Source organism: Porites lutea, chromosome 10 (genome assembly GCF_958299795.1).
Source record: "Porites lutea chromosome 10, jaPorLute2.1, whole genome shotgun sequence".
NCBI classification, from domain to species: domain Eukaryota; kingdom Metazoa; phylum Cnidaria; class Anthozoa; order Scleractinia; family Poritidae; genus Porites; species Porites lutea.
The window spans coordinates 19,576,948-19,604,447 of NC_133210.1; the positions used below are offsets into that span (position 1 = coordinate 19,576,948).

The following is a 27,500-nucleotide window of genomic DNA, read 5'->3' on the forward strand; positions in this document are numbered from 1 at the left end:
ACTATAACCACTTGTATAGAAGTGGGGAGGTACCAAAAAATTAAATTTCTTATGTTAAATGTACGTAAAAGTTAACGATAACACCTGGAGGGCCTTGCAGGAAAAAAATGACTTAAACAGAGGTATTTTCCTCTTCTTAAAATGCCTTGCGAGCCAAACAGTCATAACTGAATAGAAATTACTAATAGCAGCATATATGTAACATATATACCATATTGAATTTAGACGTTCAATTCCTCTACTTTCGCGTACCGCTGATTGTCGTAAATATGCATGTTGATCAGCTTCTGTGGATGAAATGCATTTGTTTCAATTTTCTACCTTGTATCCTGATAACCAAAACAGGTGACTTTTTTTTTAAACTGAGCTTTTTTTAAAATACATAAATTCTTAAGTTCAAAAGAAAACATAAGTTTATTTCAACCGATTCAAAAGGTCATGGTTCAGTTGTAATTTGTGATTGGTAGATTTCGTTCCGTTTTGCGTTCTTCAGTGCTTCCGGTTCGACGTTTACAATCGTAATTTGACAAAATGCTATTTAGAACGGTTTGCTTCTATCAGTGATCCTAAAAATTGGACTACTAATGTAGCTTAATTAACTTAGCAATATGAGACATTTTAGAAGTTCAAGTTTTCGTCACGTGACTTCTAATTGAGAATTAACGGTCAAAATATTTACTCTAAAATGGGGAAAGGATAATGAAACAGCAACAAGTTCTTTTAGGTATGTTTCGGAGGCTTTTAAAAAGGTTCTGAAGAATTCGCCTTTTATGTGTATTTACGTAAAACAGGAATCGGTAAATAAAGGGAAAAGGGTCACGTGACCTGCTAATAAGTTACACAGCTAATAGGATAAATAACCTTTTCAACCATAAAAGGCGAACTTACGATTTACACTGTTTACGTAACATTTTGGTGGTGAAATTTCCTAAGATTAAGGTTTGCAAACCTTCGCCGTTTAGGAAAACTTGTTTTGTGACGTCACTGATGAAGCAGTGTCACGTGTTATTTGAAATCACGTTTTACGCGTTTTTTTTATTGAGCCACATTTGTAGGTCGCTTTTCAGGGTCACTGATTAAAGCAAACAGGTTTAAATAGCATTTTACAAAATATGCATATTCAATTAGGTAGTCATGCCTTAAGTGGCCTGAGATTGACGGCAGCGAAAAACACAATTGTGAAGGCAGCTTTTGAACTTCAGAGTTTGTGTGTGAAAAGCGCAGTAGTACGGTGTATATATTCAACGGGATCTTCTTGTGGCTGTAAAAGCTATAAGGTCGTTACTGTTCTCGACCATTGTCCCACTATTACTATCCTTTATTTTACCAGCTGTGTGTCATCGGGATGTTTTGGTTACTTCTTACAAAAACCAAAGAATGGACCAGACTAATCAAATTAACCGTACAGATCACAAAGGCATTTCACCATAGACTACATTCTGGGGCCCTGTAAGAAATTCCTGATCCCCAGCCGGGATATGCGGGTACAAAAAAAAAAAGATGGGGATAAGGCCAAAGGCATGCCAACAGATAAACCAGATCAGAGAATATATATAACGGAAAGCGTTTCTGGGCAAATATTATTACTAAATTCATAGTTTTGGAAAACATTGAAAAAGGCACGTTGCTGGGTAAATACAATGTATGAAAGATGTATTTGTTCTAGTTTAATTTTATCCTTGTTTTGAATTTTATTTTCTTTTGTTTCAATCTCATAACCGTACATTACCAAACCCAAAAACAAAGGAACATGAGATTTAAAGCAAGAATAAAGTTTAACCAGAACATATACACTGTGAATGAGAAATCGCAGAAAAAAGGCTAATAGCCGAGCAGTTGTTGTCATTGCAACCTTCCAAGTTAAAGTTTTTGCTTGGTCGCCATTTGGCGACCAATTCTATTGCATTCAGCTGAAGTCACTGAAATACGTTTTATGTCACTAGATAACGACAGACCTCACCTTATGCTGGTTTTCCATGTCCTTCAACTGTTTCGTCAAAGCGGTGAATGACGGTCTCGCTTTTGACTCATTGTGCCAACAGTTCATCATGATTTGATACCTGAGAGAATAAAATCATCTCATCCCGATTAGTGTTTTCTCCCAAATTGTTCTTTAATAAGAGGTCAAAGACTCTTTTTATCACATGATTGACCTCTCATAATATCTATTACTACTTGAGTGTACGAAAAAATTATACAACTACAAATGGTATACAACTACAAACTGTAATTAATTTAAAAAGTTACTATTACAATTTGTCATCCACGTGCTGCGGCTTTGGCATCCTGTATCCTTGTTGAAGTAAGCTAGCAATTTTCTTGCCATCCATTCGCGGATAAGGAGAACCACCTGAAAATATAGGAATTCAAACAAACTACGTCTCCAGAACCTATTGCAAAAGAAACTTCCACGACGAAGGCCATTATCGTTAATCAAGAAAAAACAACTTACCTACAGTAAAAATCTCATAAAGAACAACGCCATAGCTCCAACTGCAAATAAAGTGGAAGCGTTGATTTGTAAAATAAACAAAGCAAGAACTACTAAATAATATTCAACATCATAAACTGTATTTGTAGACAATTTCTATTTTATTAACTCAGACGTCACTCTTGGTGGTATAAGTGTTAAACATCAACGCTTCATATGCAGTCCACTTGACTGGCAGACGTCCCTGGCGGTAAACGATGAGACGCAGAACGAGTAAAAAAGACATCTTTAAAATTATTTTTGAGAGTAAGATTATTAAGTAAAATAACAGTTTGAGGATCCTTATCTAGAAGGCAACTTACTTTCGCAGGGAAGTACGTTAAACAGAATGGTTACAGTACTAATTAATAGGCAAAACAAGTAGATTTTAGAATGCAAGGGTAGTTCGAAATGCCCGAAATCCGTGTGGCTGCCTTAACGTGAGACATGGAAGATGTATAATATAATGTAAATCCTTGTTTTTAGATTCCCTTTATCTTATAATTAATTATTCTTAATATATAGATTTAGCCAGGGCTAAAAGCGAGGCTCCCATTAATATATTTATAATTTAAATCAAAGAATAAACTTGTATTCCACAATTCAGTTAACTTTAGAGCACATAGCACATTCATGTGACTTTTGAGGGAAAGGCTAAGTGATTTTAGAGAAAAATAATTTGCAAACAGCCCAAGAGTGAACAAATCTTACATCGAGTTGATAGCCTCATATGTACACCCAAAAATAGCAATCGTCTTCGATCACATTTAAGAGCCATAATGGCTCTTGATCACCGTAAGAATAATTAGGCCCGGAAAAAAAATCAGGCCGAATTTTTTTGCGTTCGACAAGTTTACTTTACAACATCTTGCCTAAAACAAATCTGGGTGCGTGTAAACCAACCTTTTATACTTTTTATACAACACATCTGAGGTGAAACAGTACTATGAGGTACTGTTTTTATCATACTGACCTCGGACAGGAGTATTTCACAATTTTGCAACACAAATTGCACTCATTCAATATTCAGGACGATCAAAGCATGCGTGTGAACTTTTAGCTAAACCGTTAAAAAAATTTCCAAAATCACAAATACGGCCAGCCGGTTCTCACTTTTGCAGTGCGAGCTGTAGCGAGTGTTTGAACGAACATACTAGAGTTAAGCTCCAACATAATAAAGAAATTATTATGTTTATTTTTTAATTTAATGGTTTTATCGATGTGTAATCTTTAAAAGCGTTTGATACGCGCGGCATTTTGAGTACTCCTGCAAGCGATGTTCACTGAACGACTGAAAACAAACGGCACAGCGATTAAAATTACAAGAGAGACTACCAACAATCAATAAAAGAAATATAATTCGGTGAAACATATACAGAGACAACATTTTTCATTCACGAAGACAAGTATTAAAGTGTCTCTAAGAATCCTGAGTCTTCAAGCTTAAAGCTTAAGTTTATGTTTTAAGCCGGCTTCCCGGTATTTACTTTTTTCAACTCGAGGCAAGAAAATCGCTCAAAGCTTTCTTTTACAGCCAGAATTATAACTAAATATTCTTTGGAACGTTTTCTTTCTATTTGCGGTGAGAAAATGTCTAAAGGCTTTTTAAAGTTCTGTAAGCTTATATAAAACCTGATTCTTGGTCGGATCAAATTGTCTCAAATCTTGCAAACGTACATAAACTACATCGCCGCATAAACTACGCTCGACTTCATTAACTCAGATACAAAAAAACCAAACATCAAACACAATAATTACTGAGGTTAACCATTCGAGATGCAGCTCCTGAAAGGTATCAAGTAAGGCCAGTATCGCTTCAGACTTTTCAACCCTTACGCATCAAGCAAGGTGAAAAACGAAAACGATGCCATTCGAAATCGCATTTCCGTCTTTGACAAGTGATGCATTAATTTCTTAACCATAAACAAAATAGCCATGAATAACAGAATAACAGACTCCTGATAGCAGCTGAATTTCATTTTGTGCATCCAGTGAAAAAAGACAGTTAAAAACATTACAAGTTGACACAAAACTCTGTCAGCTTCAGCTGTCAAGGTAAACAAGATTCAAGATGCTGCATAAATTTTCTGCATGAACTCATCTGTCAAATTTTGACCAATCAGAGCATAAAAATTGGACGTAGAGCGTGACCAACGCGTAACCATGGTAAGCAAAGTCAAAAGCAACTGTCTTCCCTGCCTGTAATAGCTGGCTGAATTTTCGCGTCCGAAGTCAGTTTTAAACAAAACATATTTCACATGAATTTAAAAAAAAAATCAAACTTGAGCCTGCCATCATTTGAAAACTAGTAACTTGTCAGCGGATAACTCTCTTTTGACCACTGTCAATTGATCACAACATTGATGTCCAATGGATGTGTGCATTATCAGTTTTCCTGTGCTCTCAAACTAGCTAGAAAGTATGAGATTGAACATTGATCGCGATTTAGTAAAACAACTGGTCAGCGGACAGCTTCCAAATAAATCACGTCACCTTGATGAGTTGACACATGAGCCCTCGATATGGCAATGTGATACTGGTCAGTGGCTATCCTGTTTTGACAGCTGTCAGATCCAGCTGTCAATTGACCATATTGTGAATGGCCAATATAAAAGATGTGGATTTACCAAGACACGCCTGAGACACTATGACTTTGGGGCTCTGTCCCACGCGCGCTTCGCGCGCGAGGGAGCCCCGCTATTAGTTCCTAACTTACATACCCTTGTCTTTCTTTCATAAATGTTTTCCTGTTGGACATTCCTGGCCATTCCAAAGTCAGTTACTTTACACGTTTTTCTTTCCCCAACCAACACGTTACGAGCTGCAAGATCTCGGTGAATGATCTGCAAGAGATAGTTAACCAATCAATGAAATTGGTACCAGCGGGTTCTAATTGAATTCAGGGCAAAATTCACCCATATCGACCCATCTTCTGGACCACTGGCATATTAATTCCTCGGTAATTAATTAAATGATCCATTTATTAATCAATACACGCGCATATGCTTCAATTAGTATAGTTGGCATGGCTTACTGCTTATTTTGTACAGGAATCTTAATAAATCAATGTCGATGACGTTTTTCATAGTATTTCCTAATCTTTCAGAATTCATGTCTAAACGCACTCAGATCCTTTGACTTACAGATCTTGATGACATGTAACTCATTCCATCAGCAATTTGCCAGGCAAACTTCATCCATTGCTCTGACGTCAGACTTGTTTGGGGCTTGATATCCGGGTCTTTGAAATACGTGTCATTGAGTCTTCGGCTCTTTCTCAGGTAACCCAAGAGATCTCCATACGGGACATACTCCATCAAAACCAATAAGGGCTCTATAAAATAAGTCATGAAAAGTAACTTTTACACTATACGGGGTTTCTGTAATACCAGCAATAATTTAGAAACTGAAACTTATTGTTGAAATAGTTTTACATTAACTGTTAACTTGCGATGTACGTTCGAACACGTTCATCATTAATCATGTTTTACCAGTTTCAGTAACACATCCCAGTAGTCGTATGACGTGTGGATGAGGTTTCAGCGTCTTCATTACCTCGAGTTCAGATAACAGATCGCTTCTGTCAGACTCAGGAGCAGAAGCTAAAAATAAACGAAAAAATATAAGAGATACAAGCGTTGCTATTTATTGAGATGACCACCGCTTCATATTCATAAGTTTTTTAATAATGTTCCAACTTTTATAATTTTCCTTTGTCACTTATTCTCTCTCACTAATAATTGATTGCGTATTTTAAAACGTTAGAATGTTTAACTACACATGAATCGTTGATAAAAACACACATCTATTATTAGCATTAATTTTATTCAGCTACAAAAGCTAGGTGTGGACTACCTTTAAGCATTTTAACAGCAACTTGAGTGTTCCCTGGCCTCCCCCGAAGATCTATCGCGGTTCCTTTGGCAACCTGACCAAAGGCACCTTTACCGATAACCTTTTCTATGGTGACACTGTTTCGTGGAATTTCCCAAGAGCGTGTTGACGGATAAAGAGGCGCGTAATCAGTTCCTAGGGATGAACGTTCCACCTGTGGGGTGCCTAGTGTCACTTCCTCATTACGCTTGCTTTCAAATGCAGTTACCTCTTTTAGGTCCATGTATTCAGTCTTACTTTGACGAGAATGAGATGGTTGGACCTCTCCATTGCTATCTCATTCTGAAAGTAGTAAAACAGTATCACCAATCATTGTTCTAATAAACCTCGAATCCAAGACCAAAATGAAGAATATTACATGCCTGTCAATTATTTTTTGACATGTTTTTGATGCTAGATAACTTGTTACTTTTATTTACAACATTCCCCTATGGCAATGCAATACACCAACCGTAACTTGAACTTCAATTTCCTCTTATAATTATTTGAATGGACGACAAAACAGATGAAAAAATAAGTTACTTACGTCATAAACCTCTGTATGGTCGCGTTGCAATGCATATGGTCTGAGAATACGAAAAGAAGAACGAAAACCAACATAAAACAGATAAACGTTTACTCACTTTCTTTACAATTCAGATGTATTATTTGATCGATCTTCTAATTCAAGGGTAATTAACTCAAAGTGAATAATATAGCTCACACAATTTGTAGGTCATTTCTTATCCAGCCGCTCTTACTCTTTAAGTGCATATGACACTGACAAGAAGATGAACTTTCTTTTAGTCTACTTCCTTGTTCATTGCTTTCCCAAAGAACAGCACTCGCGACCTCTGAATTAAGTCGCAACTTTTACTTGTGAACAATTAATGTAATGGTAATGCCAGCCTAGCTATGCTGAGGAATTTTAGCTAAAAACTAAAACACAAAACCGTAGTTATTGTTGTTCCAGCACATTTAACTTAGACGCTTAAATGAGGGTGTCTAGAAAACGACGACCTAGAAAACGACGACAGGGATGGGGTAGCTCGAAGGATTAAGAGTAGAGGGGTACAGAAGGTGGGAAATAGGAGGACGGTAGGAGGGAATGATGAAGGGGTGAGAGGTGGGCGAAGAAGGAAAATTACAGAAAAATAGTAAATAATATTTGTGAAAAAACGGCTAGGGGTATGAAGCCAAGGATTAAAACGGTGGAAATGGAAATGCACGTACGCGAGGTCTCCCCTTTGTTTCGTTCATCAAACAGGCGTTGCCTGTTATTGACAGATTTATTTGATGACAAGAATCGTGATTTACGTTAATTCTATACTGGATTTAAAAGTATTAGGTTATTGTGTTTCAAACCAGTTTTTCGGTAGAATCGAAGTGAGAAAGAAAATTATTTACAGTCTGTCTATAAATCCGCTTATCTGGAGAATCTGCAAAAGAAATTGCTAGCCTGTAAAGTGCGACTGTTCTAACGACCCGCCACAGAAGTAAGTTTACATTGAAGTTTTCTGAATTTAGCTACGAGATTAAGACGATTTGTGTTTGTTCTGATTGCGAATTATAAATGTATTTCTTTTAGATCGAATAATTATTAAAGCTTGGCTTGATATTATGCGGTTTGTGGTGGTCATTTGAGCTAACCAGTTCCTAAGGAAACACCCTCCTCCTCTAGAACTGGCTGGGCTGGTGGCCAATAAAGTGTTTACTGATTAAAAGTATATCGGGTTATTTTTCATGAGCAATCCCGGAGTTTGTTAATGAAAAGAAGTTTATAAACACAGTCTGGTTAATACTGTCTCGCTGAATTTAGCAATTTTCTGATTCTATAGCCTATAGCATTAGCAAACGCTCCAGTTGACAAGTGGAATTGCCTTTTAGTGCGACATTAGCGTCACAAAATGTATGAATTGTAGCCTAGATTTTTTGCACGCAAAGCTAGAGCAGAGAGTCTGCATTTGAAAAAGATAAGATAATTTTAGTGCACAATAACAGTTAAGGTAATTTTTTGAAATTTCATATTGATCGGCAGAAAATTCAGCCCCAAGCGCCCTGATAAATGAATGAACTTTTTCCTTTTTGAACGTTCTTTTAAATTATCCAAGCGATTACCCTTTGGTTATTATTATCCATTCTCAAACTCATTAATTATTCATGTGCTTATGACCCAATCAGCTTGCATCAATTGAGTCAGGTGCATGTATTTTGATACCCAATGAACATACCGATCAAGACACATTCGATTAGTTCAAAAACTGATCAAGACACTGATCAAGAAACTTGAATTTTAATCCGTCTTAATACTAAATACAGTATATTTGCCGCTTCAGTCATTACTTACAACAACAATAGGGCAACATATTATTCTTTCAACTTTTCCGTTGTAGAAATAGATCGTGTTCAATAACGACTTAGTTGATGTAGTTGCCAGCAATTTCTTCTCCCAGAATGTTGCTTCTTCTTGCTCGCTCACAAACTCCTTCTCCTCCTTCTTGCACTTAATGTGAAGCCCTTCTCGAACGCCATTCTTCATCTCGGCATCTAAGCAACGTCGGAACACGACAAACCTTCGAAAAACAACACACCAAATTGAATTCCCAAAACAGTGCATTTTAAACTTCTGAACAATGCGTCTAAAAGTTGTCAATTACCTTTTGTCACCAGCGTTCAGAGGATTCAAGGCTTCGGATCCATTTTTCTCCTCCAAATAACGCTTAGCGCACAAATGATACCATAAACAGTCTTGGGAGGGTATCTTCCACAGGAATTTTTAGCTACCTCCATCACGAATTTTGACAACCAATAGTTCAGCGACAGACCATCCATTCCGCAATATCTGCGCTCAGAGTGGTAACCTTGTGTAAATCGTAGTCTTTGAAGAGACCACCACAATCTAATACCGGAACTTGAACCTCTCTTAACCTCTGCCATTCGGCAAAAATGCTCACAGCCCACTTGTTTTTAAAGTTAGTTGAAGCTGGAACGGCGTCATTCACCAGAACGTTTTCTTGAAAAGAAGTTTTAGGAACGCGAAATCGTTCTGATCCGGGCTCGACCTCCATCACGCACCGTAATGTTAATCTACTAAAAAACCCGCCAGCATGGTCGCATATTAAATATTCAGTTCATTTACCACGAATAAGAAACAAACAATAGGCTATTGAGCACGTCTTCTAACTACCTATTCTTCGGAAATAATTCCACTAAATTCTCACACTAGTTTGAGAAGCCAGCTCAAAAACTCGTGCTTCGGTTTTCATTAGGGGTTCCAAACACCTCGAAACAATAAAAGCACTCCGCCTTCGGCGTCGTGCTTTCATCCGTTTCTCGGTGTTTGGAGCCCCTGATGAAAACCTCGCACTCGTTTTTGATCTATTAGATCAAAGCAACGGCGCCCCCTACGGAGCACTCCGTTATTTTGATCAAAAGGGTATGTCCCACTGAAAGCACAGGGTATGATTTTTAGGGTCTTGACCAGAGAATCTGCAAGGGGATACAATTTTAAGAACGTGAAGGTTGGCGTGTGTGCTCTACAGTACATTTATTAAGATTTTTTCCCAAAAGAATTTAAGTCCGTGATGTTGGTTTAAAAATGTACTTATAAACATTTCTTGCATGCAAAATAAATAAGGGTACCAAAATGAAGTCTCTTGTCTTAAAAAGAGTAGCGAAACGAACGAACAGGGACAGGGCCTGCAAGCTTACGCAGTTCCCCTCTAACCAAACTTCTCCTCAAGTGTCTCCCTCATAAAGGTCCTCTGCTCACGTTTTTTTTTGTTCGACTATTATTTATGGAAATTGGTTTTCTAGGTCGTCGTTTTCTAGGTCATCGTTTTCTAGAAAACTACGACCTAGAAAACGACGAGCTAGGTCATCGTTTTCTAGGTCGTTGTTTCTTAGTTCGTAGTTTTCTAGGTCATCGTTTTCTAGGTCATCGTTTTCTAGGTCGTAGGTCTTCGTTTTCTTGGTCATCGTTTTCTAGACACCCCTTAAATGACTCCAAGGCCCGGTTACTCGAAAGTTGTATCCAAGATTAAGCCAAATTTTACGCACTGTTTTTTTTTGTCTAAGAACATGTAACTTAAAAGCTAACAAATTACTGCTGTGCCTTAACTCTGAGACATAGTAATGATAACACAAAATTTTGCTCTAAGCAATGAATACGAAGGTAAATACAGAAGTTTGAACAAAATTTTTATCTTGGATTAGTCGTGCTAACCGACCTTTCAGGAACCGGGCCTAAGACACCAAAACAAAATTGCAGCTGCTTAAACTTCTCATGTAAAACCAACATTCATACCTTTTCCGTCCTCTCGATCCTATGAAAGAAGACAAAAACGTTTTAATATTCTATTCACTGCATTTATTTATTTGGTCTATTTATTTTCTTACTTATTGTTTTGTGTACCTTAGATGTTATATCAGCAGCATTTTGCAAGTAGAATTGGCGATCAGTGTGGGCAATTTATATTTCTAAGGGACGTCCGTCGCCCAAAGGCTTAACGCGGGGGGGTTTTTAGTCAATGACTGACATAAGAGTTTCCTCACAATCGACCCAGTTAGAGTGCGATAATGTGCGCGTGAAGTTTGCCTACAACTGGCAATAAGCTGAATTAACCGGAAGCTGAATACCATGAATAAGTTACTAAATCGCATCGCTCAGGTTTTTAGGTGGATATTAAAAATCGTATTTTCTCAAGTAACGGAGGGGTTTTTCGCGCATTCTGTTGCGCAGTTTGGCAGTGATATACCGAGCATCAGACAGGTAACGCGCCGAAAGCCACCATTTTACTCTTCTTCTACCAAACAGTTTTCCTGAAATGGTCTTAGAACTGGTCCCGTTGCCGAAGCCTTGCACGAGCAAGATACGGTAATCGAGAGTCGAGAATTGAGAATCGATATTGTACTCGGGACAAGAAAAGGTCGCCGTCCAAGGAACAACTGATGCAATGCAAGAGCTTCAAGCTGCTGAGAATCGCCAATTCTGGATTACAACCAGTGAAGGAACTCCTGAGAAGCGTCCAAATTATAAAGGAACTTTGGAGGCCAGTCAGCCACGGTGATTGTCGCACCACGTATAAAGTAGAATAAATTTGTTAGCCTGGTCTTGTCTTCGCCACAAATCACGTAAAACTATAAAGGTGCCTCCATGAACTCTGTAAAATGAAATTTCAATAATACTATGGTTGACGACCGACATTTCAAAAGAGAGACTACCATCACCTCAGAATCTTGGGCGCGCCGCCTGTAAGCTCTGAGGGAGAGGGAAGCCCCATAATTTGGCCTATTTTAGAAACAAATGACAATACAAAAATAACCTACAATAATAATTTGGATAAATGACCGACATTTTAAAAGAGAGACTACCTTCACCTCAGAATCTTGGGCGCGCCGCCTGTAAGCTCTTAGGGAGAGGGTAGCCCCATAATTAATTTGGCCTATTTCAAAAACAAATGACACTACAAATTAAATAACCTACAATAATAATTGCGATAAATGACCGACATTTTAAAAGAGAGACTACCATCACCTCAGAATCTTGGGCGCGCCGCCTGTAAGCTCTGAGGGAGAGGGTAGCCCCATAATTAATTTGGCCTATTTCAAAAACAAATGACACTACAAAAATAACCTACGATTATAATTTCAAAAGAGAGACTACCATCACCTCAGAAACTTTGGCGCGCCGCCTGTAAGCTCTGAGGGAGAGGGAAGCCCCATAATTTGGCCTATTTCAAAAACAAATGACAATACAAAAATAACCTACAATAATAATTTGGGTAAATGACCGACATTTTAAAAGAGAGACTACCATCACCTCAGAATCTTGGGCGCGTCGCCTGTAAGCTCTGAGGGAGTGGGTAGCCCCATAATTAATTTGGAATATTTTAAAAAAATGACACTACAAAAATTACCTACAATAATAATTTGGATAAATGACCGACATTTTAAAAGAAAGACCACCTTCACCTCTGCATCTTGGGCGCGCCGCCTGTAAGCTCTGAGGGAGAGGGTAGCCCCATAATTAATTTGGCCTATTTCAAAAACAAATGACACTACAAAAATAACCTACAATTATAATTTTAAAAGAGAGACTACCATCACCTCAGAATCTTGGGCGCGATACCTGTAAGCTCTGAGGGAGAGGGAAGCCCCATAATTTGGCCTATTTCAAAACAAATGACAGTACAAAGATGACCTACAATAATAACTTGGATAATGGCCGACATTTCAAAAGAGAGGCTACCTTCCCTTCAGAATCTTGGGCGCGCCGCCTGTAAGCTCTGAAGAAGGAGGTAGCCCTATAATTTGGCCTATTAAGTAAAAAACAAGTAACAATACAAAGATAACCTGTAATTCGCCTTAATCACAATCTGCCATGTTGGATGCAACGTCACCATTTTTCGTATGAAAGCGAGACCACGCGTGTTAAAACAATCATGGCGGAGTCGATGAGTACTTCGACTTCTTCAGAGTTTTGGCACCGCAATCTGGTGGACATACCGTTGTTCACAAGCGCCTTTATTACCAAAATGACTAGTGAAAACCTTCCAGTGAAGGTGACATTGACAAGAGGCTATAAATTCTTTCACGAATCATATATCCACGATGTCGAAGGTAAGCTTCCGGATGTGACTGCATTGAGCGTCATTGCTCGATAATCGTTACTTGTGCCTTTTGTAGTAATCGAAGTTTAGAATCTGGTTGAAACAAACGCAAAATATGTAATTTTTCACAGTTAAGCTTGCTAAGGAAGAGGAGGGAATTAGGGTGAGAGCAAAATACTTCAGAATCATGAAAAAGAATGAAGAGCCCCACAGACTTCATGTGGTGTTCAAGCGTCAAAATGAAGTGGCAGTGGAGTCATTTCCGTGCAGCTGTGCAGCCGGTCAGGGCCTGTGCCACCACGTTATTGGGCTCATGCATACACTTGCTCATTACAAAATGCTCGGGTTCAAAAGTGTACCGCCTGTTGTTTCTTAAACCTCCAAACCGCAGGTAAATTTCTCAATAAAATTGTTTAGATAAGTACAGACTAGCGATATCATTTTTACTTGAGTTATTGGAGTGAACTTCAGCCTTCTTTAATACCCGTTCTAATGACTTATTTCTAGACTTGGCATATTCCTTCCAGAACCGAAGGAGATCGTCCAAGGCCAGTTATGGATGTTATGATCCAGAAGGCTGAGAACCCTTCTCAGCAACCTACCCAGGTTAAGAAAAAACGGAAGGTGTCGGGGGTTTCTTGTACTGTGTACAAGCCTTTTGAAGAACAGCTTGCTTCCCTTAATCTACCAAGTACCCTCAACCCATTGTTTGACAAGCTTGACCCCAAGCCTGGGTTTTTGAGGATTTGGCCAGAGGAAGATGAAGACATTCCTCTAGTTGAGACAAAGTATGGGCTGGTTCCACGGGGGTCTGTCCTTTCCTATCAGCAGCAACAAACAAGTAAAAGAAGCTCTGAAAACCTTGCTCATCCGGTGCCAAATTTTGATTTGCCAGATTTGGGGTTCCCGCCAACTGTCCTTACTGAGAAAGAGCTGCTGCACTTCAATTCCCTTGCAGTATCTTTGGATCAAGCCCTTGAATATGAACAAATAACAAGAGACCAATCAATGTCTCGGGACTGGCATCGCTTAAGAAAGTACCGCCTGCCTGCGTCAAATTTTAAAGTAATCTGTTCGCGAAGGAAAGATCATGAGAGCCTTTCAGCCCGTCTGTTGCAAAGGAAAGTGGTGCAAACAGCTGCCATGAGATATGGCATTCAGCATGAGGATAAGGCTGCAAATCAGTATGCAGATCAATTTGGAAGGGCTGTTTATCCGGTTGGTTTTGTTATCAATCCTTCCTTACCGCACCTTGGTTGTAGTCCTGACAGAAGAGTTTATGACCCCCTCTGAAAATGAGCCATGGGGATTACTAGAAATTAAATGCTCACCATCAGACTATTTGTCTGATTTAAATTACTTAAAAGATAATGGTAGAACGGGTGCATACTCTCTCAAAAAGACTCACGCATATTATTATCAAATCATGGGCTGTGTTGGTTTGACAGGTAGTGCTTGGGAGGATTTTTTTGTCTTTTGCCGCAGTGAGTTCCACTGTGCAAGAATTTATTTTGATGCTACCTTTTTCTCAGAGATGCTTGAAAAGCTCAACCGCTTCTATTTTGACATTCATCTTAATGCTTTTGTTCAATGAATGTATACTTTTGTGGGGGATTTGATGACATAAAGATGGTTTTGTATTGTGTCTAAGAAACATTACCATTGCTGGGTATGTATATTATCCTGTGGTTGAAAATATTTTCCTTGGTTAAAAATTGTTCAAACCAGTTAAATTTTTCCTTTTTGTTGTCTCAGTTTATGGTAATAATTGATTTAAGACAAAGGTAAAGAAAAATTAAACTGGTTTGAACAATTTTAAACTAAGGAAAATTTGGAACCACAACACTGATATACAAATGTGCAGTAATTTGTCACATTTTCATAGATTGATGTTGAGCCACCATATTCAAATAGTATGTCTGCTGTGAACAACTGTTAAACTTTATTATGTCATATCAATGTCAAAATGAGCATTTCTCTTAAGTCCAAAAAGTTTGGAAATAAAAAAATAAAAAAAATATATATATATATATACATATTTGTAACATTATACTTGTAACATATTTTGGGTAAGCAATAATTTGTGGTGTATTTTTCTTGCATTATTTCATGAAGTCATTCATAAAATAAAGGTCCCTGAAAGTTTGTAATTAGACATGACACTGTCCATATCTGGTGGATACTGCCTGCCATAGTTAGTGGGATCACCCTATCAAAGAAATGAAACTCCTTGACTCTCCTAGTAGCCCTTTCAACATGCACCCGAAGGTTGTGAATTGTTTTGCTCCTTAGGAGTTCACCTTTGGAAAACTGCTGTTTGCAGCTCAAAAATGATGGCATTACTACACTGCAACCAAGAGGTGTGAGTAGATCCTGTATCACAAAGCCCTTATCAGCCATAATCTGATCCCCAGGCTGGAGCAATGACAAAAGACCAGATTGCTTGACCAGCTCTTTATCTGATATGGACCCCTCAAACAAAGAACTGATGTGAATTATTTCGCCCGATGGTGAAATAACAACATTACCCTTGTAGGTGGTGTGGGTTTTGTACGATGAGAACATTTCACTATTTAAGACTAAACTTGATGGTGCCTGAACCTTTATCTCGGAAGCATCAATAATACCCCTGCAGTCTGGGTACAGAGACTTGAAACAAGTGGGCATGTGCTTCTTGATTTTTGCTCGATATGGCCAGATACAAATACTCCCAAGCATGAAATAAAGAAAATTAATCCAGGAGATAAAAACCCTGCTGACGGTTGTTTGGGAAATATTAAAATTATCAGCTAATACTTGATTTAAGGTACCAACCCTCAACTTTTGAAGAACTAAATAGAACTGGTCAAATAAACTTAGTTTGCAGGCTTGCATAGTTTGTCCAAGGCCTTCAACATCCCTAATCCCTTTATTTCTAAGGCGCTGCATTTTGGACCAAGAATACATATTCTGTGCCGTGGGACTCAGAGCTCGAAATGTTGCAACTAGAACATCAAAAGAAGGAAAACCCGTGTAAAACCTATTTTTTTATTTTCATTTTTAGTTGTACATATATTGTTTGCTTCTCCAGTGCTGCCGCCAGCTCCTCTACTCTCTGATGAGCTGCTTCAAGTAGCTTCTCTGTGGTCTTGGGAAGTTCACCAGAAAAAATGTAATCGTGGCAATTCAAGGTAGGCGTGTATATGGGCTCAGGGGAGTCTACAACAACAGGAGAGGATGGAGAGGATAACAATTCCGATTGGACTGCCAATGGACTTTCCTCATCAGAAGTTGATGCTATGGATTAAATGAAAAACCTAAATACCTCAGATTATTTCACGATTTTAACCAAGAAAAGTTTAAAACAATTCCGACAACAATACACTGACAATATTTACTTGTGATGGGGACAGTTGGGGGCGATGACATGCTCACATCAAATAATCGCAGGCGTGCACGTGGTGGTTCTCGCTTTTTCGGAGATTTTCTTTTTTTGGGTGATCTTGACCAGCCAAACATACTTGGAACTGCATGCTTCTTCAGATCACGCTTCCCTGTTAAAGTTCTCCTGAAATCCGCTTTTTTAAAGTGTACAGAGCATACTCTTGTGCCGTTGGTTATCTAGAAATGGACCAGATAATAGTTGTAAATAAGCTTACATGTGCGCACAATGACATCGATAAAACTCACCAAAGTACTTACCCGGAAACTTTTGCCCACGTCTCGCCGTATTTTGACAACCCACTGCTTTCGAAGGAATTCATCCTTCGGAAATTGGTGAAAGGTGAGTCCTGGAATATTTTTAGCGCGATTGTTTTGACATTGCGGCACGCAACAGTGATCTCTGTTCGGCATGTTGTGGACTTTTACACGCGTGGCCTCGCTTTGGTGACAAAAGTGCATGACGTCAATCCAAGATGGCTGCTGTGCGATAAAGGCGAATAATAATTTCTGGATTATGATTTACATTTCAAGGAGACTGATATAGAAACCATATTGTATCTGTGAAGTTGATCATACAGATCGCCCAAGCGACCACGAAGATGTTGAAGTGGAAGAACATCTGGAGTAATCCAGCGTCTTGGGCTCCTGCCAGCGAATACGATTTTGGCGGGATTTCGACAGTGCTTGGCGGGCTTTTTGGAGAGTGATTTGTCACCGGAGGCACATCGACCCTTAGATCGTCTTAAGCCAGAGAAAAAAGACTTGAATCCTTCGCCGTTTGATCAAAAAGGTCGTCCATTGCATCACATAATCGGTCTTGCTGTTCCTCAAGGAGATGTGTAGTAGAGCTCGAGCTCTCGCATTCGTTTACACCGGAGACTGTAAAATGTGCATTGTTGATGGCCTTTCTCAAACGTTCAAATAGAGAAGATTTAAAAATTTCTTTGGTCAGGGTCTTTTCCACGCAGAGTTCCTTCCAAACCGGAGAAAGATGTGCCAGCAGAGAGTGTATTCCTACTTGTAGCTCCTCAGTAAAAACTTGATACGCCGACTCGCCGTTTTCGCTTCGAAGGTCACCAATGTTGACACGGCATACTACTCTTGAAAGAAGTTAAATAAGCCATCGGAGCACTATTTTCTTAAAAGAAAGCACTTGAAAAACCATTGAAAGCGTATCAAGCCTATTTGAATCCAAATGCGGCGAGGAAACTGTAGTTATCAATTGCGAAGCCAGCCGCGAAGATCGACTTCCAAATTTTCAATCGACCGTGAAATGAATTTATAATACCCAAATAGTCTGATCAAATTTCGCGTTTCCTTGAGATGTTTGGTTCGTTTAATCAGAAGTACAAAGTTCCTTGACATGCAATGTGTCCGGCGCTCTCCAAAGGTGTCTGGAGGAATGCTTAAAACTAATTACGAAAGTAACGCTTGTCTGTTATTGGTAACCGATCTGCGGTGGTTGCTGTGGAGATTAGGCCTCCTCGGGCGCGCACTAAAATCGGGGCTCTGGCCTGTTATGCATAAAGTATGTTTCCAAGTCAGTTAACTCAGCTGGATTATTGCAGAAAGGTATTTTTTTCTAATACGCTGTGGCTATATGGCCAGTAACCGGTCAAGGTGTTGAAAACACCAAATGGCCGGAAGTCCCATATTCTCCGTAAATTTCACAAAATCGAAAGATTCTAGCTTATCTCAACTATCATATGTCGATTAAGACAAGTCAAGCGATCCTGAAATGCTTTATAGATCTCATGTCTCGTGTTTGGTTTACGCTGGACTCAGAAGACGAAACCGTGTTTTGTGACACTTAGAACTTTTTTCAGCTCGACTGCCGGTCAAGGTTTTCAAAACACTAAATGGCCGGCAGTTCTATATTCTCAGTAAATTTCACAAAATCGAAAAATTCCACCTGATCTAAATTATCATATGTCGATTAAGACAAGTCGAGCGACCCCGAAATGCTCTATACGCTGGGCTCAGATGACGAAACCATGTTTTGTGACACTGGAATTTTTCGATTTTGTGAAATTTACTGAGAATATAGAACTGCCGGCCATTTAGTGTTTTGAAAACCTTGCCCGGCAGTCGAACTGAAAAAAGTTCTAAGTGTCACAAAACACGGTTTCGTCTTCTGAGTCCAGCGTAAACCAAGCACTAGACTTGAGATTTATAAAGCATTGGCTTGTCTTAATCGACATATCATAGTTTAGATTAGCTAGAATCTTTCGATTTTGTGAAATATTTATGGAGAATATGGGACTGCCGGTCATTTAGTGTTTTTAACACCTTGACCGGTTACCGGCCATATAGCCACAGGGTTTCTAATAACCATGCGTAGTTAAGGTTAAACTTCAGTGATATATATTAATGCACAGATATGCCATTGATTGATTCCTTAATTTGTTTACTGCAGAAATAACTGTACTGTTTGTTGCAAATCGTCAAGGGAATACTCTGAAAATTGCATGTTCTGGAGCTGCAGATTATGGCAGACTTGTCAAGACCAATGTTCAATAAAATAGGAAAACACATAGCGTAAGTTTCCGATATGCATGCATGCAATGTATGCTACAAGTTAGAAGCATAGTTTCCAGTTATAATGACTTGAAGTTGAACTTACATATAAAATTAAAATACAGCCTGTAGATTTGTTTATTTGAACTTCGATTCATGATAATTGTAAGGTACATCGCTGCAATTAAGGTAAAAAACCAGAGCACTAGCACTTAAGCCTGATGTGTGGACCTTCAGTTCAGAAGGCTGTTCGGCGACTTTGAAAGAAACAGTCATTTAGCTTTTTTATTTATATGCATGTAAATGATTGTATTATTCGAAGATGTTTTTTTGCTTTGTATTTTCACGAAAATTGAGTGCTAAATTGCTTTTCTGTTACTTGGTACAGTGAGGGTAAAAGGCGAAATTAGTTTGCGGATTGGCATGTGGCATACAAGCTTCTAGGATATATAACACGTTTAGCATTTCAACCCGTAGCTGTAAAAAACAATTAGGCAGTTGTTCTATATCCTTTCTGGTTCATCCAGGTAGAAGTCCTGGCATATTTATGCCTGAGCGCTTCTAGGATATATAATAGCAGTTTGACCCGTAGAAAAAACAAACTCAGGTCGTTAATTTTGTAGGAGATATTTAAGCGTTTTTGTCTGTGTTAGCAATGTGATCGACTTAATACGCAGACTTTAAAAATATGTTTTATTCTTTGACGGCACTGAATAATTTTAGCCGAAGCCAGAGCCGTACATTTGTTGAATGACGCGCTTTTAATTAAATTTCTCGCCCTGGTATGATGACATGATGGCGTGAAAATTGACGCCTCTATCGTATTAGATGCGAAATATGATCAGAGATAAATGGAATAGTGAATGTTGCAAGCTTCTGAGTATCCAGCTGAGATAGGGGACTTTTAGTCCCTATCTCAGCTAGATACCCAAGATTTTTTTGGTTGCTAAGACGGTGCGGCTCGTTATGATTTATCTTTGGCGTAACGGTTTACCTGAAGTGGAGACAGGCCCGTTTTTGGGTCAGATGAAAGACGAAACCGCTGGCGTACCCATACAGGAGTTTGCGACAGAGGGTCCAAACAAATACACTTTCATGCTACAAATGGTGAAACAGAATGCAAAATAGGCGGTTTTACTCAGGATGAGCAGGGCAGGGCTCTGTTGAATTTTGATTCCATGAAAAGTCACATTTTAGCTGCGATCAAAAACCCTGGGAATGCACCACAACCTATTGCGGTACCTGTGAGCGTGAATATGGACACCAATAGGACCACCAAGAAAATCTGTCTAACCCCCAAGGTCAAGAATTATCGCCTTGTCTTTGAAAAGCGGGTGATTCAAACAAAGGATTGTAGCAGCAAACCTTGTGGTTATGATTGGATAGGCCAACACACTTGAACTAGGCCTCCTAAGGCTTTTTAAGTTAGTATTTTTGTCTAGAGATTTGTACGCTAGGTTATTGATTCAATAAACCTGTGTAAGGATTATTTCTGTGTGATTGATTTACCTGACTACTTATCTCTTAAACAGAGCTAGATTGCCCTAACCCCACTCCCTTGCCCTAAAACAGTCTCTTCCCCTAACCCCTCCCCTCCCACTCTAACAGAAATTGCGAGGGTCTGGATCCTAGTGAGATGGAGTTGCTGACTCAGCGTTTTTCAGGCATGAAAAAGCAGAATGATTTTAGCGAATGTGTTAAACAGCAGTCACAATGCAGACAGTATCTATGCAAGATTTGGAACAATTTTCATACCGGCAAGGCAAACGTCTGACTATTTCTCATTGCTATGACCTTTACAACCAAGTGATTTCTGTGGAGTTAACAGAATTAGCGGATCGTGTGGTAGCTAATAACGATTCGGTGGTGGAAATTCAATTGGATTTGTGTATTCAACAACTACGTGTCCCTGCTTGGCATGAAAGTTTGTTGATGTCTATGAGCGATGCTTTATTACGAGCACTTCAACGTTGGATTACACGTCACGGGTACCCTATGAAATCAGAGTGTTATGTTTCATTGCAAGCAGTCGAACCGTTACCTCTGCCTTTAACAAGATGTCTTGGGGTGTTGACAAATATTCCCATCTTGGTGGTGACACCATCAAACCATTGACACCACGAAACCTATGAAACCGCGAGACACATGAAACCATGAAACCATTGACACCACGAAACCTATGAAATCACAAAACACATGAAACTATGAAACCATTGACACCACGAAACCTAGGAAACCATGTAACCATTGACACCACGAAACCTATGAAACCACGAAACACATGAAACTATGAAACCATTGACACCACGAAACCTAGGAAACCATGTAACCATTGACACCACAAAACACATGAAACTATGAAACTATTGACACAACGAAACCTAGGAAACCATGTAGCCATTGACACCACGAAACACATGAAACTATGAAACCATTAACACCAGGAAACCTATAAAACCATGACTCCATGATACTTTCATTATATGACATAGACATTGGCATATACTAATTAGCATAAATTCGTGCACCGTAACACCAAGTAATAACCGAAAAACGGTAGAATCTAGATTAAGACAGCAAAAATGGAAAAACAAACCTACAAACAGAGGGAAAAGTCGAATAAACGGTGCATAAGAGGAAGATTGCAGTACTTACAGTAATTAATTCGCGACTTTAGGTCTAAATTTAAACTTCGTTGAGTTGAAAAAGAACCAAAACTAAAATAAAATTGTTTACCTTACACATCATCGTTAAGTTAAGAATTAACCGCCATACTAGGGGTAAAACCCTCTAAAAATTGATTTATCGGGGAATATTTCATCACGCTTTCTTCCTTTTTACGTGCGAGCGAAGTTTTGAGACCCCCTCATTTTGCGTCAAATTTTGGTTGTTTTCAAGTCGCCGACCACGAAAATTGATTTGGTCGATATTCTCCAAATCCAAGCGGCCTTTTGAAAAACAAACTACACCACGTTTAGTTACTTACTAATAAGTATGTATGGACAAGATATGCGCGAAATTTAATTTTTGACCGTGGCCGCTGTTTGCTCGATATTTACAGACATTCGCTCTTAAGGTGTTATAAAAATAGTTGCTTGGGAGACTAATCAAAGTGTGTTTTGCCCCTTGGATATGGTGTCAAACTTCCCTCTTTCCAAAAAATGCATTAAAAAATCCTTCGGTTATCCCGTTGAATATAAATCAGGAAACCAAGTGTTATGCATCTGAGCCCTCTACACAACGGCTAAATATTTGCTTTACTATTAGTACTATTATTAGTTTATCATTATTTTCATTACTGTGTCAACGAAGGATACGCTTTCTAATTGAGTCGTTGGCTGCTCTGTGTGTTTGTGGGCGTCCTGTGCATTTTCCGGGCGTGAGGAAACAAGAAAATAGATTGTTGGTGTCGTCAGTATGTTGGTTCCACATTTGCGCCACCTTGAAACGTGACAATAGCATCCAGCATGCCGAGCGTGCCATGCGCCATTTTGAAATGTCATAATAGTATGCTTGCATCACAAATAAATAAGGGAATAAAATTAACTGCAAAAACCGTGGATGGAGATCCTGCTAGTTATAAAAAACGTTGGATCTCTAGATGAGAGAACTAATCAGCCAAAATATTAAGAACCAGATGCCAAAGAGCTTTTATTTGAATGGAAAACTACATGACTTCGTACAAAAGTAATTTTGTTTGAGAAAGCAACTCCCCATAACCTGGTGAAGGACAAAAATGGGTTAAGGTGGTGGGAACCGATACAGGTGCCTCAGGCCCTAAAGAAATGCACTATAATCTACGATTACTGCTAGTTATTATTATTCACCTAACAAAACATGAGAAACGGACCCCAAATAGACATGAAAAGAACTACATAACAAAAGCTTTAAACTATAATATATAGATATATGTATAGACCTGTAGGTCAACTACTCAAATCCTGAGTGCATGGGTGTAATACAAGCTTGTTTCGTAGGCCACCGAAAAGATGGCATAAAGACAGGTCACTTCCACCGGTCCGAACACAGGTCACCATGCCTATGAAACAAGACTCATTTAATAACCAGTAACGCGTACCTTTCGAAGGCGAAGATTCATGGCGTGAACTTGTACTTTAGATCCTGCATACTGGAATAAAAAAACATCATATTGAAGGTCCTACCTTCCGAAAGGTCAGAATGTCTGTCACTGGGGATTTAACCACGCTAGAAGCCATCTACTCGGCTTATTTCTACGGATCGATGTTCTCGATGTGCTTTTTTATAATATAGAGTGTCTCGGAAAGATTATAACCAAAGTTTGTAAAAACTGCAAACAGCACCACCCACGGCCAGTAAACGTCTCTGAAAACCTGAGTTTTGGACCGTTTCCTTTTTTCAACTTCATGTATGCTTTATTTCGGAGTGTTACGGCTAAAAGCGGCGCAACGATGACCCCGCCCTGGCTGGGATTTTTTCCCGACGTCATTGGACCAGGAATTCATCTAAAAAATATGAAAAATGCAGACAATTACACTGGAAGTACTTCATAAACATTATCACTGTTGAAACTCTCTGAAAGCACAGGTTATGTATTAAAAGGACACAGGTACTTTCGCTATAATGTCGTTTTCATACGAAGCGAAAAATTTTGATCACTTCTTTGTCTTACATAAAAAACGATATAGAAAATGATAAATGAACTTGCTATAAAAATACTGTTTCCTTCGCTACTCATTCTCCCAAATATATTTAAAAAGGTCGAAAACCCAAAACGACTGGAGTTGAGAGTCGGTTTGAGAAGATGTTGGGGCAAGGGGTCGTGGAATGACACCTTCACTGTAGAATACGTGGCATGCGACAGACGATTTCGCGCCATTGCAGCAAGAGGCACTTGAAGCAGAGAAAAGGGCGGGAAAACGCCTATATAAAATCCCTACTTTTGACTGTCCAGGCCAGTTGCGACTAGATCCAGACTATCGAGGTGAGTTGCTTGTACTTCAATATTTTTTTTTAATATTAATCTTCTTTTCTTTGTTTAAACTATTTTTTGGACTGTTACTACAAGTATATGTTGATTGTTAAAACTAATTTCAGTCTGAGACTAAAACTCTTTCTTATAATTTTCCATTTCTAGAATCAAAATGGCTGAAGCAACTAGGTAAGCTTTAATAAGCTTACAAGTCTGTTACATGGAGTCATTTTGAAGAAACAACAATTTACTGTCGTTGGCTTTTTCAGTTTTTTTTCCCCATTTACAGTTTTCTACAATTTATATAAAACTTTTTTTTAGTGAGCGAAGTGGATGTTCTGCCGAGGAACCTTTGGATGAAGCCGTAAGAGAAAATTATAACTTCGTAAAACTGGCTTTCAACCGTTCCTAGCGAATGTATTTCTTTGTCATATTAAACTCATAAAGTATAACGTTTTGAGAATTGAATAATGAGCTGCCTTTGCTATGTATTACCCTTTAAGTGTTTTCAATGAAATTGCATCTGTTAAGCTTACTGTTTCTATTTAATTTTTATATTTTTTTCATAATTGGTTGTGCCTACCACTAGATGTCGGGAGATAGGTCTGACGACAAGAGATAAGATTCCCTTTTTTGGTCTTTTGTAAACCTTTTGAAGCCGTTTCCTTTTCTTTTAAGTATACACTCCAATAAAATGTATATTTTTAGCAGAATTCTCATCAATGAACGTTTTTAACACTTTTTAAAAACTTTTTCGTAGCCGGTTCAGTGGCAAGTTCTACAAGCGGAAGAGGAAGAGCGAGAAGAAGAGGTAGAGGAGGACGAAGAGGAAGGAGTAAGTGATAGATAGGTCCGGAGTTTTAAATAAACCTTAAAGAATTAGACCTTTTTGAACGACGCACATCAACCGGAAGTTGACTTGGTGCATCTTCAGGCAGTGGTTCCAAAAAATTGGTCTCCAAAAGAGTTTACGACACTTAACTTCAAGGCATATAAATACAACGAAACAGGTCTCACTTTATTATTTAAAAATATTAGGGGCAAATTACAAAGTGAACTTCTTCAACTTGACCAAGGTTTTCCCTTTACTTGTATTAACTTTTCTTTACTTGTACAACAAATAGATAGTTTCACGTTATTTTAACTACAACAATTGTTTTTGACTGTTTTTGCCAGTTCATGACTTTATCTCTTAAAAAATTCACAATTGGAATTCCGCCAAGGAAGATGATTCGGAAATGTTTCGCAAATGCATAATATAGTATTTTGCACCTTACACTCAGTCATACGTTGAACAGGTTCTTAAGAGCACTAGTTCACGATGGTCAGAAATAGTTGTTTTTTTCTCCCACATAGGTCACAGAGACGTGAAGAATTTTCCAAATGGCATGAAACTTGGCAGGATTGTTGCTTGAGAGATTCTACATTTTTTGGTGGCAGTCTTGATGAACATTGTGACGTCACAAATAGTTTCCGAATTTGGTGCCAAAATTTAGAATTAAGAAAATCGTCAGAAAAACCACATAGAGGTGTTTTGTGAGCAGAGTGAAGCTTTCCATGAAAATCCCGTTAAAATCCGTTAAAACGGGACAAAGTTACAAGCTATTTTGTGACTGACAATAAAAGAAGGAATTTAAAGAATTTAATTGTTTTATTACCTTATATGGTAAAACTTTAGGGAGGTTTCTAGTTCAAAACAATAAATGGAAGTTAAAAGAAAAATAGCGGATAACACACTGGAGAAAATTTGTAGTTTTTTGAATTTGGGACTCTATAGGTATTTTCACTTTTGACGTCATCAACACGTAAATATGACGTCAACATTTTAATGAAATGACGTAACATGCAACTTGACACCGCTCTAATGTCTTTTGCAAGTGTCGGCTTTTAGTCCACCCTAGTTTCATTTGCCACCTAGATTTCACCTTGGATGCCTAGATCTGGAAAAATCGTTCCCTTGTGGATGACCTAGTTGAAAAGTTAATTTCGAACACTGTAAAGACAAAATAGTTTGGCATATTACATTTCACAATCTGACTTGTGAGTTTCTGGTTCTTCCGTATTATATAAAACAAACCACTTGAAATTTTTCTTCAATGATTTGCCGGCCTGCTTTGGATTTATTCTACCCTAACTATTCCCATTATATGACCTCACTCTTAAATTCATTTTTTAAAATACTTACACATTTTTGGACCGTTTATTATCTCTGTATGCCATCACCTTTCTAAATAATAGCAACTAATGAAAATTATTTGTCTTTCTTCCAACAGGGAAGAGTGACAGCCATGCTACATCCAGCAAACATGGCCAAAACGTCTTTTATATCTATAATAAGTAACATTAAAGTTACTTAATGTCGTAGTTCCTTTAGCTAGGCTTTACAAAAAAGTGTAATAAAACAAGACAACAAACATATGACGTAATGGGGGGAACACCGCTCCGCGATCGGCGTGGTGGACGATTTCCATAGCGTGACCGTAAAGCCTTACTTATCTCTCCGGCGCTAATTTACGCGCGCCGGATCGGACAAGTTCAGGTAGGTCCGAAACAAACAAACTTAATACGGCCTAACACTCCACGGCACTAAGAGCTGAAACCTCCGGCCAGCATCGTGCAACTCAATGGAACGGTGTAGGCAAATATTTTGTTCTAGGAACTTTATCTTATCAGCACTACGAACCGACTCCGCCGGCAGGTGCTGAAATACAATCAAATATCAAAGTTTGCGTTAAAATCAAAGCTTGGGGAAGTCGCCGTGAGACTTAAACCGCCACTGATACGTGGGAAGCATGTATTCCCCCAAGAATGGAAAAGAGGTTAGAGATATGGCACACTGGCCATTCTAGGTGCAGCGGACAATAACACGGTCCGAGGGGTGCGTATACAAAGCCGGTAGCAATCTGAGGACCATCTGCCCTAAACCTTAATTAACCAGTCTGGCAAGCCCGCCGCAGCTGCCGTAAAGGCAACGCCAAAACGAAAACTGCGCCCTTTAAGAGAGTTATACGGTAGACCGACTTGACGCGCGGCGTCCCTGAGAAGGTTAACGACGGCGGATCTAGTAAGTAGACGCCCACATTGGAAAGAAAAAGTGGTCCGCGCGGGCGAGCGGTGAGAAAGTAATCACGCATAGCGGTCATCGCGCAAACCGGTGAGGTGGAGCATGCAATAACAAGCGCATGCCCTTGGCGAAAGGCGTCGGTCTTGGAAGCCTTAAGAAAAAGAGACACCCGCTGCGGGGAAGCCAGACTGGGATGGAATGACACACAGTCAGTGGACAGGTCAACCTGGGGGCGAAATCTCGAAATCCCCTGATAAGTAAACTCGCTACAGCGGAGAAACGCAAAAAAGGCGAGAGTGAAGGCTGCCCAGACCATAGTAAAGTCGTGATCCCCCAACCAGGAGTACAAAATTGGCTTAATGGTCTGCAAAAACCCCAAAGTGACGGGTTGACGAAGAATGCGAAACTGACCTTGGTAGCGTAAAATACCCTGGAGGATCTTTTTAAAAAGTAATTTTCCTGAAAGGGGATCTCCATGCCCACAGGAAATGTGTAAATTACGAACAGCTGCTAAGTATAACTTAAGAAGCCCTGCGCCTAAGAAACGACCGATGATTTCCGGCTAAAAAATAAAATCGGCCGATTTTTATC

At 39.0% G+C, this 27,500-nt stretch overlaps 2 protein-coding genes and 3 pseudogenes across 4 annotated transcripts in view; 2 read left to right on the forward strand and 3 right to left on the reverse strand.

The window, feature by feature from the left end:
• Positions 1–27,500, forward strand: part of LOC140950289 (uncharacterized) — a 402,419-nt gene that overhangs the window by 319,278 nt on the left and 55,641 nt on the right. The window lies entirely within an intron of this gene.
• LOC140950340 (tyrosine-protein kinase receptor Tie-1-like) lies at positions 222–5,799 on the reverse strand. The gene is made up of 7 exons (XM_073399559.1): positions 5,614–5,799; positions 5,191–5,313; positions 2,605–2,675; positions 2,453–2,493; positions 2,254–2,350; positions 1,961–2,060; positions 222–287 (listed from the first exon to the last, which is right to left on the reverse strand). The coding sequence occupies exons 1-7, from the start codon at positions 5,785–5,787 to the stop codon at positions 222–224; spliced, it is 672 nt and encodes a 223-aa protein (XP_073255660.1). The 5' UTR covers positions 5,788–5,799.
• On the forward strand, positions 12,799–14,548 carry LOC140950295 (uncharacterized; annotated as a pseudogene).
• LOC140950756 (uncharacterized) lies at positions 15,070–16,788 on the reverse strand (annotated as a pseudogene).
• The window catches only part of LOC140950757 (uncharacterized), an 8,258-nt pseudogene continuing 7,533 nt past the window's right edge, over positions 26,776–27,500 (reverse strand).